General features: G+C 38.1%; 1 protein-coding gene across 1 annotated transcript in view; it reads right to left on the reverse strand.

Annotated features, from left to right (window-relative positions):
• Positions 1 to 17416, reverse strand: part of CUNH1orf185 (chromosome unknown C1orf185 homolog) — a gene marked incomplete at its 3' end in the record, with an annotated part of 39424 nt that extends 22008 nt beyond the window's left edge. Inside the window, 2 exon segments of the mRNA XM_036256798.1 lie at positions 16191 to 16296; positions 17413 to 17416. Of these exon segments, the coding sequence (XP_036112691.1) occupies positions 16191 to 16296; positions 17413 to 17416 (110 nt within the window).
• Between the last annotated feature and the right edge of the window lie 1223 nt (positions 17417 to 18639).

Genomic DNA, 18639 nt, shown 5'->3' on the forward strand with positions numbered 1-18639 from the left:
AAAATATTTTATAGAAATGTTATTAAAATGAATTATGTTACAAACCAATTAAAATTATTTTGTTTCCAATAGTTATACATAAGGCTTTACACTCAGAATAAATATATTACTACATATTCATTTTTAAAAGTACAAATCAATTTATATATTACCTTTTCATATGTTACTGATTTCATTATACCTATTTTATTCACAGAATATAAATTAAGCCACTTCTTATGAAGAGTTAATATTTACAGTTTGAAGATCAACCATGAGTTTTTCTAAATTAAAAAAAATTTTTCAATTACAGTTTACATTCAGTATTGTTCTGTATCGGTCTCAGATGTATGCATAGTATTTCGAAAATCATGTACTTCAGCCCTGGCCAGTTTGGCTCAGTGGTAGAGCGTCGGCCTGCGGTCCAGAGAGACCCGGGTTCCTTCCCGCTAAGGGCACGTGCCTCAGTTGCGGTTTGTCCCTGGCCCTGGTTGGGCTGTGCGGGTGGCAGCCACTTGATGTGTCCCTTTCGCGTCAATGTTTCTCTCTCTCTCTCACTCTCTCTCTCTCTCTCCCTCTCCCTCCCTCCCCACTCTATCTGAACAACAACAACAAAAAAGAAAATCATGTACTTCACAGAGTGCACCCCCCCTAACATTTCAAGTACCCACCTGGCCCCATACATAGTATTACAGTATTATTGACTATATTCCCTCTGCTGTAATTTACATCTCTGTGACTATTCTGTAACTACCAATTTGTATTTTTTAATCCCTTCACCCTTTTCACCCAGTCTCCAAACTCCCTCCCCTCTGTCAACCATCAGTCTGTTTTCTGTATCTATGAATCTATTTCTATTTTGTTTGTTTATTTTGTTCTTTAGATTCCATATACAAGTAAAATCATATGTAACCATGAGTTTTTGATATCCTTCTTTCTGGTTGTGAGATATTTAATTGACTTTAATGTTAATTAGCCTTTTTATAAATTTGCCTTTAATAACAATGGAAATTAAATTAAGTGAAACTCAATGGTCAACTTTAATAACATCGCTGACAAAAGTAAGTGGAAGGAAACAGAATTGAAACTAATGACTTACAAAAGAAGAGTACCTGTGATCTTTTTTTTTTTTTTTAACATTCCAATCATTTTTTAAAAATAGTTTTTTCTTATTGATTTTAGAGAGAGGGGAAAGGAGAGAAAGAGAGAAACATTGATGAGAGAGAACATCAACTGGCCACCTCCTGCATGCCCCCCACTGGGGATTTGGCCCACAACCTATGCACGTGCCTGACCAGGAATCGAACCTGTGACCTCTTGGTATGTGGGCTGATGCTCAAACACTGAGCCACACTGGCTGGGTGAGTACTTGTGATCTTTATCCACATAACCACAAACAATTTTGAGAGAGGGTTTAAAATAATAATGCCTTAAGTACAACCCCAGATAATCAAATACAGTTATGTATATGGGGATATAGTTTCTAACAGTCATTCTAAATTTAATGATTGAAATAATCATGTTATTTGCCATTTCTTCTTTCAGAGATACTAGAGAATTTCCAAAATAATTCAAGAGTCTATATTATGTAATTTAGTAAGGTTATAACAATTAGGGTTTATCCATTCATTGAACTCCATTCACTTAAAGAGTATTTATTGAGGACTTACTATGTGTCACACATTGTGCTGAGTGTTGTATATATAGTGGCAAAGGAAAATAAACACAGTCACTACCCTCATAGAACTGTCATTGCTCTTGTAGAACTTAAACACTAGTAAGGCAGACAGACAGTAAAATAATCACAAGAAAATGAAAAATTACTGCTGTGGAAAGTGTATCAAAGAAAGCTACCTGGTACTGTGTGAGAACTATATAACAAAGGGAATTAATCTGGTTAGCGAGATCAGGGAAGGCTTTTGTGAGGAAGAGATAATTGAACTGGATATATGAAGAAAAAGTAGTAGTTATTAGATAGAGGAGGAAAGATGTGGGGGTGAGAATATTCTAGTCAGAGAGAATATCAAGTTTAAAGACCTAGTGGCCAGATTAGAGCAGTATAGCAAAAACACAGAAAGTAAGAGGGAAAGTGGGAGATGAAATTGGGGAATATGCATGGGAAGATCATGTAGAAACTTAAAAGTCATGTCATTTTGTCTTTATCCTAAAAGAAATGGGAACTCCTTTAATAATATAGTGGGGATAGGGTGCAAGGTGGGGTCACTTATCAGATTTGTATTTGGACAATGTCTGGCTTAAGTGTAGAGAAGAGATTAAGTAAGAAAGTAGGGGTTCACTTATAACTTCTACTGCAGTAATCTGTGTATGGGGGATAATGATAACCTGGATAAGGTAATAGCAGTGGTAGTGAAGAGAAATGGATATTTTTGAGAAATTTATGACATAAAATAAATAGAACTTGCCCTGGTCACTTTGGCTTAGTGGTTAGAGCATTGGCCCATGGACCAATGAATCGCAGGTTCGATGCTGGCCAAGGGCATGTACCTTGGTTGCGGTTCATCCTGACCCTGGTCAGGGTTCTGTGGGAGGGAACCAGTCGGTGTGTCTCTCTCACATCGATGTCTCTCTCTCTCTCCCCCTCCCTCCTACTCTATCTGAAGAAAAAGGAAAAAATATCATTGGGTGAGGATTAAAAAATATATAATAAAAAAATAACCCTGGCTGGTTTAACTCAGCAGTTGGGGCATCAGCCTGCGGTCCGAAGAGACCTGGGTTTGGTTCCCGCTGGGGGCGCGTACCTCGGTTGCAGTTTGTTCCCGGCCCTGATTGGTCGTGCAGGTGGCAGCCACTCGATGAGTCCCTTTCACGTCGATGTTTCTCTCTCTCTCTCCCTCCCACTCTATCTGGAAAAAAAATGTCCTCAGGTGAGGATAAAAAAAAATAAAGAACTTGGTGATGGTTCATATTTAGTGGGGATGGTAAAGGGTATGAGAGATATCAAGTATATCTTCCATCTTTAGAGGAAAAACCACCCTTCCTTGCCCTACATTCTCCTCTGGCTACTGCCCCATTTATCCACTTCCCTCTACACACACACACACACACACACACACACGCACAGCTTCTTGAAAGAGATGTTTATACTTGTCTCAATTTTCTCACCTCTTGTGTTTTATTCAAAGGTAAACTTCTGAACCTATCACTCAACCAAAATTCTTTTTTTTTTTTAAATCCTCCCCTGTGGATATTTTTCAGCAGTCACTCCCAAGCCCTGGAATGGTAGCTGTATTGGTTAGAGCATCATCCTGATAGGCCAAGGTTGTGGGTTTGAACCCTGGTCAGCCCACATACAAGAATCAACCAATGAATGCATAAATAAGTGAAACAACAAATCAATGTCTTTCTCTCTCTCCCTCTTTCCCTCCCCCTTCTTCCCTCCTTTCCCCTTTCTCTCTAAAATCAATCAGTAAATTAACAAACAAAAACAACCAATCACTCCCTGGTTAGTTTGATTCAGTTTTATAACTTTAGAAAACCTAAATCTTCAGCCTTTACTTCTTTCCTAAAGTTCATATATATCATATCCAACTGTCTATTTGAAATTTCTTCTTGGATGTCTACTAGGCTTTCAAAAATACATTCAAAATACAACTCCTAGTTTATTACTAATCCCCCAGTTTGCTCTCTCCTCTAATCATCTCCTTATCATAGTAAGTAGCATGAACAACTACTCACGGTAAATACATAGGTGTTAGCATTAATTTGGTCATTTCACTTATCTTTCCTTACCTCATTCAATTCATTAAGCCCTGCTAATTTTACCTGCAAAATATATTCCAAATCCAACTTCTTCTTTACATCTCCTCTACTTCCACATTAGTCCAAGACACTATCACCTCTCACCTGGACTATGTAAAGCCTCCTAACTTGTCTCTCTGCTTTCATCGTTATTCCATTAAAATCCAGGCTTCACAGACAAGAAAAATATTTTAAAAGTATAAATCAGAACTTTCATACATTGCTGGTTAGAGTGTACACCCACTTTGAAAAACAGACAGTTTTTTATAAAGTTAATCATATGATCCATCACTTTTATTCTTAGATCTTTACTCAACAGAAGTGAAAGTACACATATAGATATATTTATACAAGAATGTTCACAGCAGCTTTATTCCTAACAGCTAAAAACTTGAAATGATCCAAATGTCCCTTAACAGAAGAATGAATAAACAAATTTGGGTATATTCATACAATGGGATACTAGTAATCAATAAAATGAATGAACAGCAGATAAATACAACATAAATGAACCTCAAAAATATGTTAAATGAGGAAAGCAGACATAAAGTCCACGTGATTCCATTTATATGAAGTTCAGAAATAGGTAGAATTAATCTATGATGATAAAAATCAGAATAATGATTACCTCTGCGTAGGAGATAGGGAGCAATACCTGAAAAGGAGCATGAAGAAAATTTACAGGATGATGAAAAAATTCTTATCTTGACTGGGATTGTTGTTACATGGGAATGTGTTTGTTGAAAATAATCATAATACATTTAAAATCTATGCACATTTTTTGTATGTGAATTATATCTTAAATTTTAAGAAGTGTTATAAAAATTAATTCATCTATAGGTAACATTATTATCTTTAAAATGGGGATATTATTGATATCTCATAAGCTTATGAAATTTAAATGAGATAACATATAAAGCACTTAGAACATGCTTAGTATGTAGTAAGGACTCAATGTGAGCTATTATTGTGATCATAACGTTTATTCCCCTGCCTAAATCCTGACAGCACAAATAATAAAATCAAAACTACATATTCTAGCCCAGAGATTTAAATTTTTTTTAATTAATTAATTTTTGTTATAGATGTTTCTCCTTTTTCCCCTCAGACACCCTCCTCTGATCCTCCCCACCCCATACCCGGCTTTGTTGACCATGTCCATTGGTTATGTGTACATGCATATAAGTTCTGTGGTTTATCTCTTCCCTCCCTCCCACCCCCTCTTCTGGGAATTGTAAGTCTGTACCCTATTTCCACGTCTCTGGGTCTACACAATTCCTCAGACTGTTATGTTCATTATATTCCACAAATAAGTGAGATCATGTGATATTTGTCTTTCTCTGCTTGGCTTGTTTCGCTGAGGATAATACTTTCCAGGTCCCTCCATGTTGTCTCAAAGGTTAATAGATCTTTCTTTCTTAAAGCTGCATAGTATTCCTTTGTGTATATGTACCACAGCTTTGTTATCCATTCGTCTACTGACGGACATTTGGGCTGTTTCCAGATCTTAGCTATTGTAAATAGCGCTGCTATGAACATGGGGGTACATATATTCTTTCTGATTGGTGTTTCAGGCTTCTTAGTGTATATTCCTAGAACTGGGATCACTGGGTCAAATGGCAGTTCAATTTTTAATTTTTTGAGGTAACATCATATTGTTTTCCATAGTGGCTGCACCAGTCTGCATTCCCACCAGCAGTGTACTAGAGTCCCCTTTTCTCCACACCATTGCCAACACTTGCTGTTTGATGATTTGTTGATGGCGGCCATTCTGACAGGTATGAGGTGATACCTCATTGTTGTTTTAATTTGCATCTCTGATGATTAGTGATGTTGAGCATTTCTTCATATGTTTCTTGGCCATTTGTATGTCCTGTTTGGAGAGGTGTCTATTTAGTTCCTCTGCCCATTTTTTAATTGGGTTCTTTGTCTTCCTTTTGTTGAGTTGTATGAGTACTCTATATATTTTGGAAATTAACCCCTTATCTGATATATCATTGGCAATGATGCTCTCCCATACAGTGGGTTGCCTTTCCATTTTCATGATTGTATCTTTTTCTGTGCAGAAGCTTTTGAGTTTGATGTAGTCCCATGTGTTCATTTTCTCCTTTGTTTCTGTTGCCTTAGGTGATGTATCAGTGAAAATTCTACTGCGTATGATGTCTGAAATTTTGTGGCCTACACTTTCTTCTAGGATTTTTATGGATTCATGGGTCACATTTAAGTATTTTATCCATTTTGAGTTTATTTGTATCCTTTGAACATTTCTTGCAGTGCTGGTTTGGTGCTAATGTATTCCCTCAGCCTTTTTTTTTTGTCTGGGAAGCTCTTTATTTGACCTTCTACTTTGAATGATAGCCTTGCTGGGTAGAGTAGTCTTGGATTGAGATCCTTGTTTTTCATGACCTTGATTACTTCATGCCACTCCCTTCTGGCCTGTAGTGTTTCTGTTGAGAAGTCAGCTGAGAGCCTTATGGGGTTTCCTTTGTAGGAAACTTTTTGCTTATCTTTCGCTGCCTTTAGGATTCTCTTTGTCTTTAATTTTTGGCATTTTAATTACTATGTGTCTTGGTGTGGGCCTGTTTGAGTTCTTCTTACTTGGGGCTCTCTGTGCTTCTTGAACTTGAATGCCTTCTTCCTTCACCAAATTAGGGAAGTTTTCTGTCACTATTTCTTCAAATATATTCTCTAACCCTTGCTCATTTTCTTCTTCTTCAGGGACTTTTATGATATGAATATTATTATGTTTCCAGTTGTCCGACAGTTCTCTTAAGCTGTCTTCTTATTTTTTAATTGTTTTTTCCTTTTGGTTTTCTGATTGGTTGATTTTTTTCTACTGTCTTCTAATTCACTGATCTGGTCCTCAGCTTCCTCTACTCTGCTGTTTAGTCCTTCCAATGTGTTCTTTATTTCTGCTATGTCATTCTTCATTTCTTCTTGGTGGTTTTTAATTTCCAATTGGTTGATTTTCAATGTTTCTATGTCTTTAGTAATGGTGCTCATGTCCTTACACATGCTGTTGAGCTTCCTCAAGATCAGAACTCTGAATTCTAGCTCTGTTAACTTGCCTAACTGTGTTTTATTTATCTCATCTTCAGTAGAGGTCTCTTGTTCTTTCATTTGGCATTTGTTTCTTTGTTTCACCATTTTGGCTATCTCAGTGGGCTTTGGAGCCTGCCAAATTTTCCCTGTGGGTGTTGATGTTCTGCTGTTTGTGGCTCCCTCTACTGGGTTTGGATGAGTGAGGGAAGTCCCAAGTTAAACACCACTGTCAAGTCTTACTTTCCTGGTTAGAGTTGCTAGCCCAGGAAAGGTTCAGTTATTCTCTAGCTTTTTGCCTGGAGGCTATCAGTAGCGATTACTTGTTGAGCCTTGGGTTCTCAGTTGAATGAGAAACTCCCTTAGGTGTTCAGTGTAAGGTGATTTCTGGAGGGTGGACCAGATGCTGGTTGTTAATGGGCCTCAATTTGCAACTCAATGGCCCACCTGGGTGGGGTTGAATCTCCAAGGGAGGGGGCCGCCTCTCCCCAGAGCTCTGGGAAGGAGTAAGATGACCACACGCCTGTGTGGCTACAACTCAGCAAAAGCTCTGAGCGCCCTCCAAATCCTGAGTGTCCCTGCACAGTTCCAGTCCAGTCCACCCTCCCTCTGCTGGAGCCCAAGGTGAGTGGCTGTGGCTATGTTAGCGCTCTGTCCCAGTTGTGTGCTGTGGAGTCACTTGGGAGTGTAACCTCCACAGCATTGCTCACAGCTAAGACCACTGCTGTCCCAGCCCCCATCTCGCACCTCCGCAATCCTAACAGGATCCAGTAAGTGTCCCTGGTGATATGGTCCTTGCAAGCTGCTTTTCTGTTGCTTTTTCCTGATGATTTATTTTAGTTGTAATTCCAGTTTGGTCCTGGGAGATGGTCTGTGTAGCTTCCATTTACTCTGCCACCAATTTGGAATCCCAGAGATTTTTTTTTTAATTTAAATTTTTTATTGTTGACAAGCCCAGTGATTTTCAACTGGTATGATGCAAGAATTTTTTTAAAAAATGCAATAGCTGACTATTTAGTCAGGGGCACTGATTTCTTTTCCGTTAGATTGTCAAATAAAAAATGACAACAGCCCTGGATGGTTTGGTGCAGCAGTTAGAGCATTGGCCCACATACCAAAGAGTTACTGGGTTCAATTCTGGTCAAGGGCACGTACCTTGGTTGCAGTTTGGTTCTCGACCCTGGTTGGAGTTGTGCAGGAGGCAACCAGTCAATGTGTCTCTCTCACACTGATTGATGTCTCTCTCTCTCTCCCACTCTATCTGAAGATAAATGGGAAAATATCCTTGGATGAGGATTTAAAAAAAAAATGATGACAACCAACACAGCAATAGTGGTCTGGTGTGAATGAATCAAAATTATATCTATTTTTTTATCAGATTGGAGAAAAATATATTTTTTGGTCTGCCATCTAATTTTAGTAATTAGTTTATGTGTGCCATGAGATGAAAAAGGTTGAAAATTGCTGTTCTAGCCTATAAATTCCTATGTGATCTGGCCCCTATCTACTTCTTCAGTGTCATCATTTTCCTCTTGGTACAATCTATTCACATTGGCCTTTCTTTTTACTGAACAATACCAACATCATTCTCATTTGGGGTCTTTGAATTTGCTATATCTTCTCTTCAGCTTCAAAATCTCTTCCATACAGTCTTCATGTCTGTCACCCTTTCTCTCAGCTCTCAGATTAAATACTGCCCATCTGAAAAGAAATTCTGACCACATTATTAGTTGTTCATCATTATCAGTATCCTCTATGAGACAGAAACCATGTCTGACTTGTTCACAAAACAGTGGCAGGAATGCAGTAACTATTTGTTGACAGAATGAATGAGTGAATAATTTATAGTTCCCAACTTTGGCAAGTAGATAGATAGTAAGTATTTATTTGCTGAAATTGACAACACTGGAAGAGTGTGTGGGAAGATCATATTATAATTTATATTTTGTAAACATCAGACAAAGAAAACACCAAAATAATTACATAATTAAAAACACCAAATTTTAGAGAGGATCCAAGATGTTGGCAGAGTAGATGGATGTTACACTCACCTCCTCCCAGGACCAAACTGATATTGCAGCTAAAATATAGAACATTCAACCTGAATAACCATCAGAAGGCTAACCAAAGAAAAGTCTTATAACCAAGAATTTACAAAAGAAGCCACATTGAGACTGGTAGGAAGGTGGGAAATGTGAAAAGGGCTGGCCCCACTTCCATGGGTGAAGGAATATCTCAGCTGAAAAAGTTTCCCTGAGAAGCATGGGGTTTCAACCCCAAGCCAAGCTCCTAGCCCAGAGCACCAGAGCCAGGGAGAGGTGCCCACATAATATCTTGCTGTAAAAATCACCAGGGATTCTGTCTGCCAGGGAGAGATGAGAGTCTGCTAGAGACACAGGTGCCCTCTTAAAGGGCCAGTAAATGCACAAAATCTCATTTTCACTCACCCCGGGCTCCAGGAAAGGGAGGGCAGAGCAGACTAGAGTCACATGAGGAGAACTGGGATTTGTGGCTCTGCAGATAAAGCTGAAGGGACAGCTGCCAGAATCACTGAGCTGAGTTTTTTCCCCATAGTGCAGATGCCATCTTTCTTGGGTGAAGCAACCCCCTCATTTGACATCAGCCTGGGGAATGCAATAGCCTTGCCCTTTGGACTCCCTGTTGCCTCACCCTACAGAGCTTGTGCTCTGCTGAGGAATCAGCTGCCTGGGCTGGAGTACAGAGGTCTGGGCAGACTCAGGAGGTATCTGTGACTGAGTTGTGTGGATTTGGGTAGGGACTATTCCCCCCACTAATCTGTGAACCAGACTGGTGTCATCCCCTCACAGGAGACCCGCTAGACCCACTCTCCCTACTCCCAGCAGCCCCACTCTGCTAATATCAGGCTCTGGGCAGAGTCTAGGACAGATCGAGTGGTGTGGCTCTATGACTGGGGACATTTTTCTCTCACATGCTTGACTGGTACAGAGCCCTCCCTGCACACAGCCAAATCTTGGTCTGTTTGGCCTAATAAATTCTTCTGGCCTCACCCTGACAACTCCATGAGACCCTGCCCCACCACAAAAGTGTGTGAGCACCCACCAGGTGGCAGCTAGACTTGGTATATCCTGGGACAATTGCTGAGTGGCCTCAGACTCAGCATTAACACAAGTTTAAACCTGTATTGATCTGGTGAACACCAATATTCCCTACCTGGTGACTCACTGAGAACCTACCTCATGCAACTTGAGTACCACCAGAGTCTCTTTCATTGATTAAGCCTATCAGGCAGCCAGCAGGTGGTGGCAGGTGGATGTGGATCTTGGGGTGCCTTGGGACTTTTGCTAACCTGCTCCTGAACCTGGTGCTGGTAAAAGCCAGTCTTGGCATACAGCTTGATCCTTCTTGCACAGACCCAGCAGAGGCAGCCACAAACAGAGGATTGCTTTGTAGCTCCAAATAGGTTGCCCAGGGCCAGTCACAGGCATAGGCTGACATTAGCCAGCACCAGATTTTCTCCCAAGAGAACCCAGAACCAACATACCCAGAGGGTAGCTTCAGATAACATCAGAGTAGGATCCAATTAGCTTCTCAAATGGAATATCTAAAGGGTGATCTTGGCATGCACTAGACCCTGCTGAAGTACAATCAGCTTTGGGTGGTTAGCACCTGCACAGCAGCCCATACACTATGATTGGAGTTGATCCCCACATTCAGACAGCCTGTGGGTAGACCCCATGCATGAAGGGGCCAATAGTAATCAAGACTTCATTATAATAGGAAGGCCCACATAACTCACAAAAGATGTATTCCTAGAGCACTCAGCTCAGGTGATGAAGGAGATTGTGTGACTAGGTCCCACAAAACACCTACAAAAAAGGCCACACACCAAGATTGAAAGTCTTAGCAGATCTATCTAATACATACAAACAAACACAAAGAAGCAGCCAAAATGGGAAAATAAAGAAATATGCCCCAAATGAAAAGGACAGGAGAAATGTCCACAAAAAAAGGTAAATGAAATGGAGGCAAGCCGTTGATCAGATATAGGGTAAAAAAAAAAAATAGTTATAAGGATGCTCAAGAAACTTAGTGAGAACTACAAAGAACTTAGTGAGAAATACAAAAGCATGAAAAAATACATAGAAATCATAAAAAAGAATCAGCCATAAATGAAGAATATTCTAGGAAAAACAAACAAACAGTAGGTTGGATGAAGCAGATGATTGAATCAGAAATTTGTAACACAAGGTAGGAAGAAACACCCAATCAGAGCAGCAAAAAGAAAAAATAATTTTTAAAAATGAGGATATGGTGGCCTTAAATAACACAATAGATCAGATGGCATTAATTGATATCTTCAGAGAATTTCACCCCAATGCAGCAGAATAAATATTCCTTTCAGTGCACATGAGGCAATTTCTAGGACAGACCACATGTTAGGACACAAAAAAAGTCTCTATAAATTTTAAAAGATTGAAATTATATCAAGCATCTTCTCTGACCATAATGGTATGAATAACAACAACAACAAAAACACTGAAAAACACACAAAGACATATTACCAGCCAAAGAATGGGGAATGAGATCAAGAAAGACATCAAAATATACCTTAAAACAAATTAAAATGAGAACACAACAATCCCAAATCTATGGGACACAGTGAAAGCAGTCCTCGGAGGGAAATTTATAGCATTACAGGCCTTTCTCAAGAAACAAGAAATATCTCAAATAAACAACCTAACTTTGTACTTAAGGAACTGGAAAAGGAACAACAAACAAAGCCCAAAGTGAATAAAAGGAAGGAAATAATAAGGATCAGAGCAGAAATAAGCAAGATGTAGTCTAAAATCAAGAACTGGTTCTTTGAAAAGATATATAAGATTGACCAACCTTTAATTAGATTCATCAAGAAAAGAAGAGAGAGGTCCCAAATAAATAAAATTAGAAATAAAAGAGTAACAACTGATACCAAAGAAATACAAGGATTGTAAGGAAACATTACGAACAAATATATACTAACAAATTGGACCAATCTGGATGAAATGGATAAATTCCTAGACATACATTCTTCTCAAACTGAATCAGAAAAAATCAGAAAATCTAATAGACCGATTATAACTAATTAAATTGAAGCAGCAATTTTAGAAACTCCTAAGCCCGGCTGGTGTGGCTCAGTGGTTGAGCGTTGACCCATGTACCAAGAAGTCACCAATTCGATGCCTGGTCAGGGCACATGTCCTGTTGTGGGCCAAATCCTCTGTGTTCTCTCTCCTTGATAGTTCTACCTCTCTCTTCCTTTCCCTTCCTCTCTCTCTAAAAATCAATAAAGAAAAAAAATTTTTTAAATAAATAGATAAAAATAAAAACTCCCAAAAAACAAACATCCTAGAACAGATGGCTTCACAGGTGAATTTTACCAAACATTCAAAGAAGAACTAACATCTATTCTTATACAACTATTCCAAAAGATTCAAGAGGAAGGAAGACTCTCAAGCTCATTTTATGAAGCCAGCATTATTTTAATTTCTAAACCAGTTAAAGGCAATACAAAGAAAGAAAATTATAGTCCAATATACCTGATGAACATACATGCCAAACTCTTCAACAAAATATTAGTAAATAGGATCCAGCAATACATTTAGAAGATCATACACAAGTGGATCTTCCACTTTGATCAAGTGGAATTTATTCCAATGAAAGGTTGGTACAATATGCGCATATCAATGAATGTTATACACCACATAAACAAAATGAAGGATAAAAACCACATAATCATATCAATAGAAGCAGAAATAGCATTTGATAAAATCCAACACCCATTTATGATAAAACTCTCAGCAAAATAGGAATAGAGAAAACATACCTCAATGTAGTAAAGGCCATGTATGACAAACCCACCGCCAACATCATACTCAATGGACAAAAACTAAGAGTGTTTGCCTTAAGATTAGGAACAAGACAGGGATGTCCACTTTCACCACTCTTATTCAACATAGTATTAGAAATCCTGGCCACAGCAATCAAACAAGACAAAGAAATAAAAGGCATTCAAATTGGAATGGAAGAAGTAAAGCTGTCATTATTTGCAGATGACATAATTCTGTATGTAGAAAACCCTAAAGATTCCATCAAAAGACTACTAGAACTGATAAATTAATTCAGTAAAGTAATAAGATACAAAATAAATATCCAAAAAATCAGTTGCATTTCTATACACCAATAATGAACAATCAGAAAAAGACACTAAAAAATCAATCACATTTACAATTTCATATAAAAAACAACAATGCACAACAACCTAGGAATATATTTAACCAAGGATGTAAAAGACCTGCACTTAGAAAATTATAAGACACTGAAGAAGTAAATGAAAGAAGATACAAATAAGTGGAAGCATATACTGTATTCATGGATTGGAAGAATTAACATTATTAAAATGTCCATACTACCCAATGCAATTCCTATCAATATAACAATGGTGTATTTCACAGAACTAGAATAAATATTCTAAAAATTTATATAGAGCCACAAAAGACCCTGAACCTTGAGAAGAAGAACAAAGTTGGAGGAATCACAATAAATCACAATACCTGATATCAAACTATAGTACAAGGCCATAGTAAACAAAACATTATGTTACTGGCATAAAAACAGACATATAGATTAATGGAACACAGTAGAGAGCCCAGAAATAAACCCATGCTTATATGGTCAATTAATATTTGACAAAGGAGGCAAGAACATACAATTGGGTAAAGACAGTCTATTCAATAAATGGTGCTGAAAAAATCGGTCAGATACATGCAAAAAATAAAAATAAAACTAGATCACTTTCTTACACCATACACTAGAATAAACTCAAAATTGATTAAAGACTTAAATGTTAGACTCAAAACCATAAAAATCCTAGAAAAAAATACAGGCAGTAAAATCTCAGACATTTCTCATAGCAATATTTTTTTTCTGATATATCTCTAGGGCAAGGGAAACAAAAGAAAAAAATAAAGAGGGACTACAGCAAACTAAAAAGATTTTGCATAGTAAAAGAAACCCCAACAAAATAAAAAATAATAACCCACTGAATGAGAGAACATATTTGCCAATACATCTGATAAGGGCATAATCTCCAAAATTTATAAAAAACTTATACAACTCAACATCCCCAAAACAATAATCCATCCAATTAAAAAATGGGAGCCCTGGCCGATTTGGTTTAGCAGTTAGAGCATTGGCCCATGGACCCAAGAGTCATGGGTTTCATTCCAGTCAAGGGCATATACTTCAGTTGCGGTTTGGTCCCTGGCCCTGGTTGGGGTCATGCGGTAGGCAACCAATTGATGTTTCTCTCTCTCTCTCTCTCTCCCTCCCTCTCTGTCTGAAAATAAATGGAAAAGTACCCTTGGGTGAGGATTAAAAGAAAAAAACGGGTAAAGGACCTGAATAGACAATTCTCCAAGGAAGACATACAGATGGCCAAGAAACATAAATATTAAAAAAACCTCAATATCACTAATCATTAGAGGGATACAAATTAAAACTACAATGAAGCCCTGGCTGGGTTGGCTGCTCAGCGGTTAGAGCGTTGGCCTGTGGTCCAGAGAGACCCAGGTTCAGTTCTCGCTAAGGGCGTGTACCTCGGTTGCAGTGTGTCCCCGGCCTTGGTTGGTTGTGTGGGTGGCAGCCACTCAATGTGTCCCTTTTACATCGATGTTTCTCTCTCTCTCTCACTCTCTCTCCCTCCCACTCTATCTGAACAAAAAAATGGAAAAAAAAAAACATAAATAAAATTAAAAATTAAAAAAAACTACAATGAAGTATCACCTCACACCTGTCAGAATGGCTATCTCCAATAAATACAGAAATGACAAGTGGAGGCAAAGATGGGGAGAAAAGGGAACTCTCGTGCACTGTTGGTGCAGATTGGTGCAGCCACTGCGGAAGTATAGTTACCTCAAAAAAATTAAACATGGAACTGTCTTATATCCCAGCAATTCCACTACTGGAAATATACCCAAAGAAACCTAAAACATTAATTCAAAAGAATATATATATCGCTATGCTCATTGCAGCATTATTTACAATAGCCAAGATTTGGAAACAACACAAGTGCTCATCAGTAGATGAGTGGATAAAAAGGTGTGGTATATTCACACATTAGAATACTACTCAGTCATAAAAAAGAAGGAAATCTTATCCTTTGGGACAGCATGGGTGGACCTGGAGAGTAGTATGCTAAGTGAAATAAGCCAGTCAGAGATAGGCAAATACCATATGATCTCATGTACATGTGGAATCTCATGAACAAAATAAACTAACTAACAAAATAGAAATAGACTCATAGATACAGAGAACAGACTGACAACTGTCAGAGGGGAGGGCAGTAGAGGGGCTGGGTGAAAAATATGAAGGGATTAAGCAAACAAAACAAAACAAAAACAACTCATAAACTCAGACACCAGTATGGTGATTATCAGAGGGACAGGGGTTGAGGGGAGGTAGAAGAGTGTAAAGGGGCATAAATAGTGATGGAAGGGGACTTGACTTGTGGTGCTGAATACAGTATACAATATGAAGATGATGTATTATAGAATTGTACACCTGAAACCTATATAATTTTATTAACCAATGTCACCTCAATAAATTTAATAAAAGAAAAACACCTAATTTTTGTGTTGAAAGGAACTTAGGTGTCAAGTTTCTATGTGTGTGTGTGTGTGTGTGTGTGTCTAGCAAAGAACTACAATTCTTTTCTTAAGTATCTTCTGAAGAAAGGGAGTCTTCCTGTCAGTTATGTTTTTAACCTCTATTAGTGGTAAAAAAAATTTTTTTTAAATTTTTAGCCTTATAATTCAAATATGTGACTTCTAGAGAATACAGAAGATCTCATTATTTCTTAAAATTTTAATGCATAAAGACTGTTATTTTGCCCTGGCCGGTTTGGCTCAGCGGTTAGAGCGTCCGCCTGCGGTCCGGAGAGATCCGGGTTCGGTTCCCGCTAAGGGCATGTACCTCGGTTGCAGTTTGTCCCCGGCCCTGGTTGGTCGTGCGGGTGGCAGCCACTCGATGTGTCCCTTTCACATCGATGTTTCCCTCTCTCTCTCTTCCTCTCTCTCCCTCCCACTCTGTCTGTACAAAAAATGGAAAAATGTCCTCGGATGAGGATTAAAAATAAATAAATAAATAAAGGAGTAATTTAAAAAAAAAAAAAAAAAAGACTGTTATTTTACCAGTTGGACAATTATTCTACTATAAATTCTCTTTTCAGGCTACTTAAAACATGTAAAGCTTTCCCTCCCAATCAATGGGTCTATAACCAAATCTCAAATTACAGAATCAATACTGTTTTAGTTATTTAAGTTTAATAACATTTAAAAAAGTCTTTCACTGGGTTTATAAAAGAAACAGAAGTAAAATATTTTGATAAACCTTACCTTCGTTTGCAAATCAGGAACCACAAAGCTGACCCAAAAGCAAAGAAACCAATTCCAAAAGCAACAGCACCAGCAGCCAGAAAATAGGTTAAGTGATTAGAAAAACCTATACAAATAAATTATAAAAGAATATTTCATGCATGTATCTTCAATCTTTAGATAAAATTAAATTATATATTTCAAATGATACTATATAGTATAGTGTTAAGACATTAATTAGTTGGGAGACCTGAATTCTACTCCTTTGCCATTCTCATAGATTTCAAGATCCTAATCATGCTGATCAGGGCCCAGAGTGCTTGTCTCTGACCCTGCCAGATTTGAGACCTTGATTTTGTTTGTTTTTGTACAGCTGTCACCGCCTGTTTTCTTATCTAGTTTTCTCCCTTCCCAGTTCAGCTATGAATTGTTATTTTTCTAGCATCATTCTTTGCAGTCTTCCAAAACAAGATACTTCAAGATTTTGATTACCAACCACTACAAAAAATTAGATGAGGGAAATAAAGAACAATGATAAGGAATTTATAAAGATCTTAGGAATTTTTTAACGTTTTATCTATACTTCATCTCAAGCCCTGGCCAGTTTGGTTCAGCGGTTAGAGCATCGACCCGCAGACAAATGAGTCACGAGTTCGATTGTGGTCAAGGGCATGTACCTCAGTTTCAGGTTGTCCCCGACCCTGCAGGAGGCAACCAGTTGATGTGCCCCGCTTACTTTGATGTTTCTCTCTCTCTTTCTCCCTCCCATTTTATCTAAAGATAAATGGAAAAATATCCTTTGGTGAGGATTTAAAAAAAACAAAACAGAAGAAGAAGAAGATAGTGTAGGAAGAAGCCTCTGGGACAACTTCAAACATTTCAACATTTGCACACACAAAAAAAGAAAAAATATATATATACACTTTATCTCAAAGAGAGTAAAAGATCATAGTCAAACCTAAATAAAAGAAATTAAAGCCAGTCCTCTAATTTTTTTCTATTATCTTAATATCAACAATCTTTTAAAAAAATCTTTATTGTTGACTGTATTACAGATGTTCCTCATTTTTCCCCCCATTGACCCCTCCTCCCCACTCCTGCCCCTCCTCCTGCCTTTTCCCACACTGTTGTCTGTGTCCACTGGTTATGCATGTAAGTTCTTTGGTTTATTCCCCCCACCCCTTCTCTTTGAGGTTTGTCAGTCTAGCAAATTTGTTCTTCTTAATCCTTTCACCTTTTTCACCCATTCCCCCAAACCCGTCCTATCTGGCAACACAAAATGTTCTCTGTATCTATGAGAATGTTTCTGTTCTGCCTGTTCATTTTGATTATAGATTCCACTGTCGATAGATATGTATTCATTGCCATTTTGTTTGTTCATATATTTTATCTTTTACTTCAAAAGACCCTTCATCATTTCATATAATAATGGTTTGTTAGTGATGAACTCCTTTAACTTTTTCTTGTCTGGGAAACTCTTTATATGACCATCAATTCTAAATGACAGCTTTGCAGGATAGAGTAATCTTGGTTGTTAGTTCTTGCTTTTCATCACTCTGAATATTTCTTGCCACTCTCTTCTGGCCTGTAAAGTTTCTTTTGAGAAATCTGCTGACAGTCTTATGGGAACTCCCTTGTAGGTAACTAACTGCTTTCTCTTGCTGCTTTTAAGATTCTCTCTTTGTCTTGAACCTTTTGCATTTTGATGATGATGTGTCCTGGTGTGGGCCTCTTGGGGTTCATCTTGTTTGGGACTTTCTGTGCTTCCTGGATGTGTATGTCTGTTTCCTTCACCAAGTTAGGGAAGTTTTCTGCTATTATTGTTCCAAATAGGTTTTCTATTTCTTGTTCTCTCTTTTCTCCTTCTGGCACCCCCAAGATGTGAATGTTGGCATGCTTGAAGTTGTCCCAGAGGCTCCTTACACTATTCTCATCTTTTTGGATTTTTTTTTCTTTTTGCTGTTCTGATTGGGTGTTTTTTGCTTCCTTATATTCCAAATCAATGGTTTGCTTCTTGGCTTTACCTACTCTACTATTGAATCTGTGTAAATTATTCTTTATTTCAGTTAGTGCCTCCTTCATTTGGTCCTTTTTTATGCTCTTGAGGCCCTCAGTTCACTGAGGTTCTCACTGAGTTCATTGAGCATCCATATAAGCAGTATTTTGAACTCAGCATCTGTTAGGTTGCTTATCTCCATTTCGCTTAGTTCTTTTCCTGGAGATTTTTTCTGTTCTTTCATTTGGGACCTGTTTCTTTGTCTCCACATTTGGGCTGCCTCCCTGTTCTTGTTTCTATGTATTACTTAACAAGAGGTATGGGGCTATCTGAGACCAGATGCTGCTTGTTTGAAAGAATTTCGGAAAACCTGAAGCAGGATCCAAGACAGACCAATCCTATGGTTAAGCTACTGGCAACAGCTTAGGTGGGCCTGAAAGTTGGGTGGGGCGGGGCCTCAGGGAATCACCAGGG

The sequence above is a fragment of the Molossus molossus genome, unplaced genomic scaffold (genome assembly GCF_014108415.1).
Source record: "Molossus molossus isolate mMolMol1 unplaced genomic scaffold, mMolMol1.p scaffold_m16_p_12, whole genome shotgun sequence".
In the NCBI taxonomy this organism is placed as follows: Eukaryota; Metazoa; Chordata; class Mammalia; order Chiroptera; family Molossidae; genus Molossus; species Molossus molossus.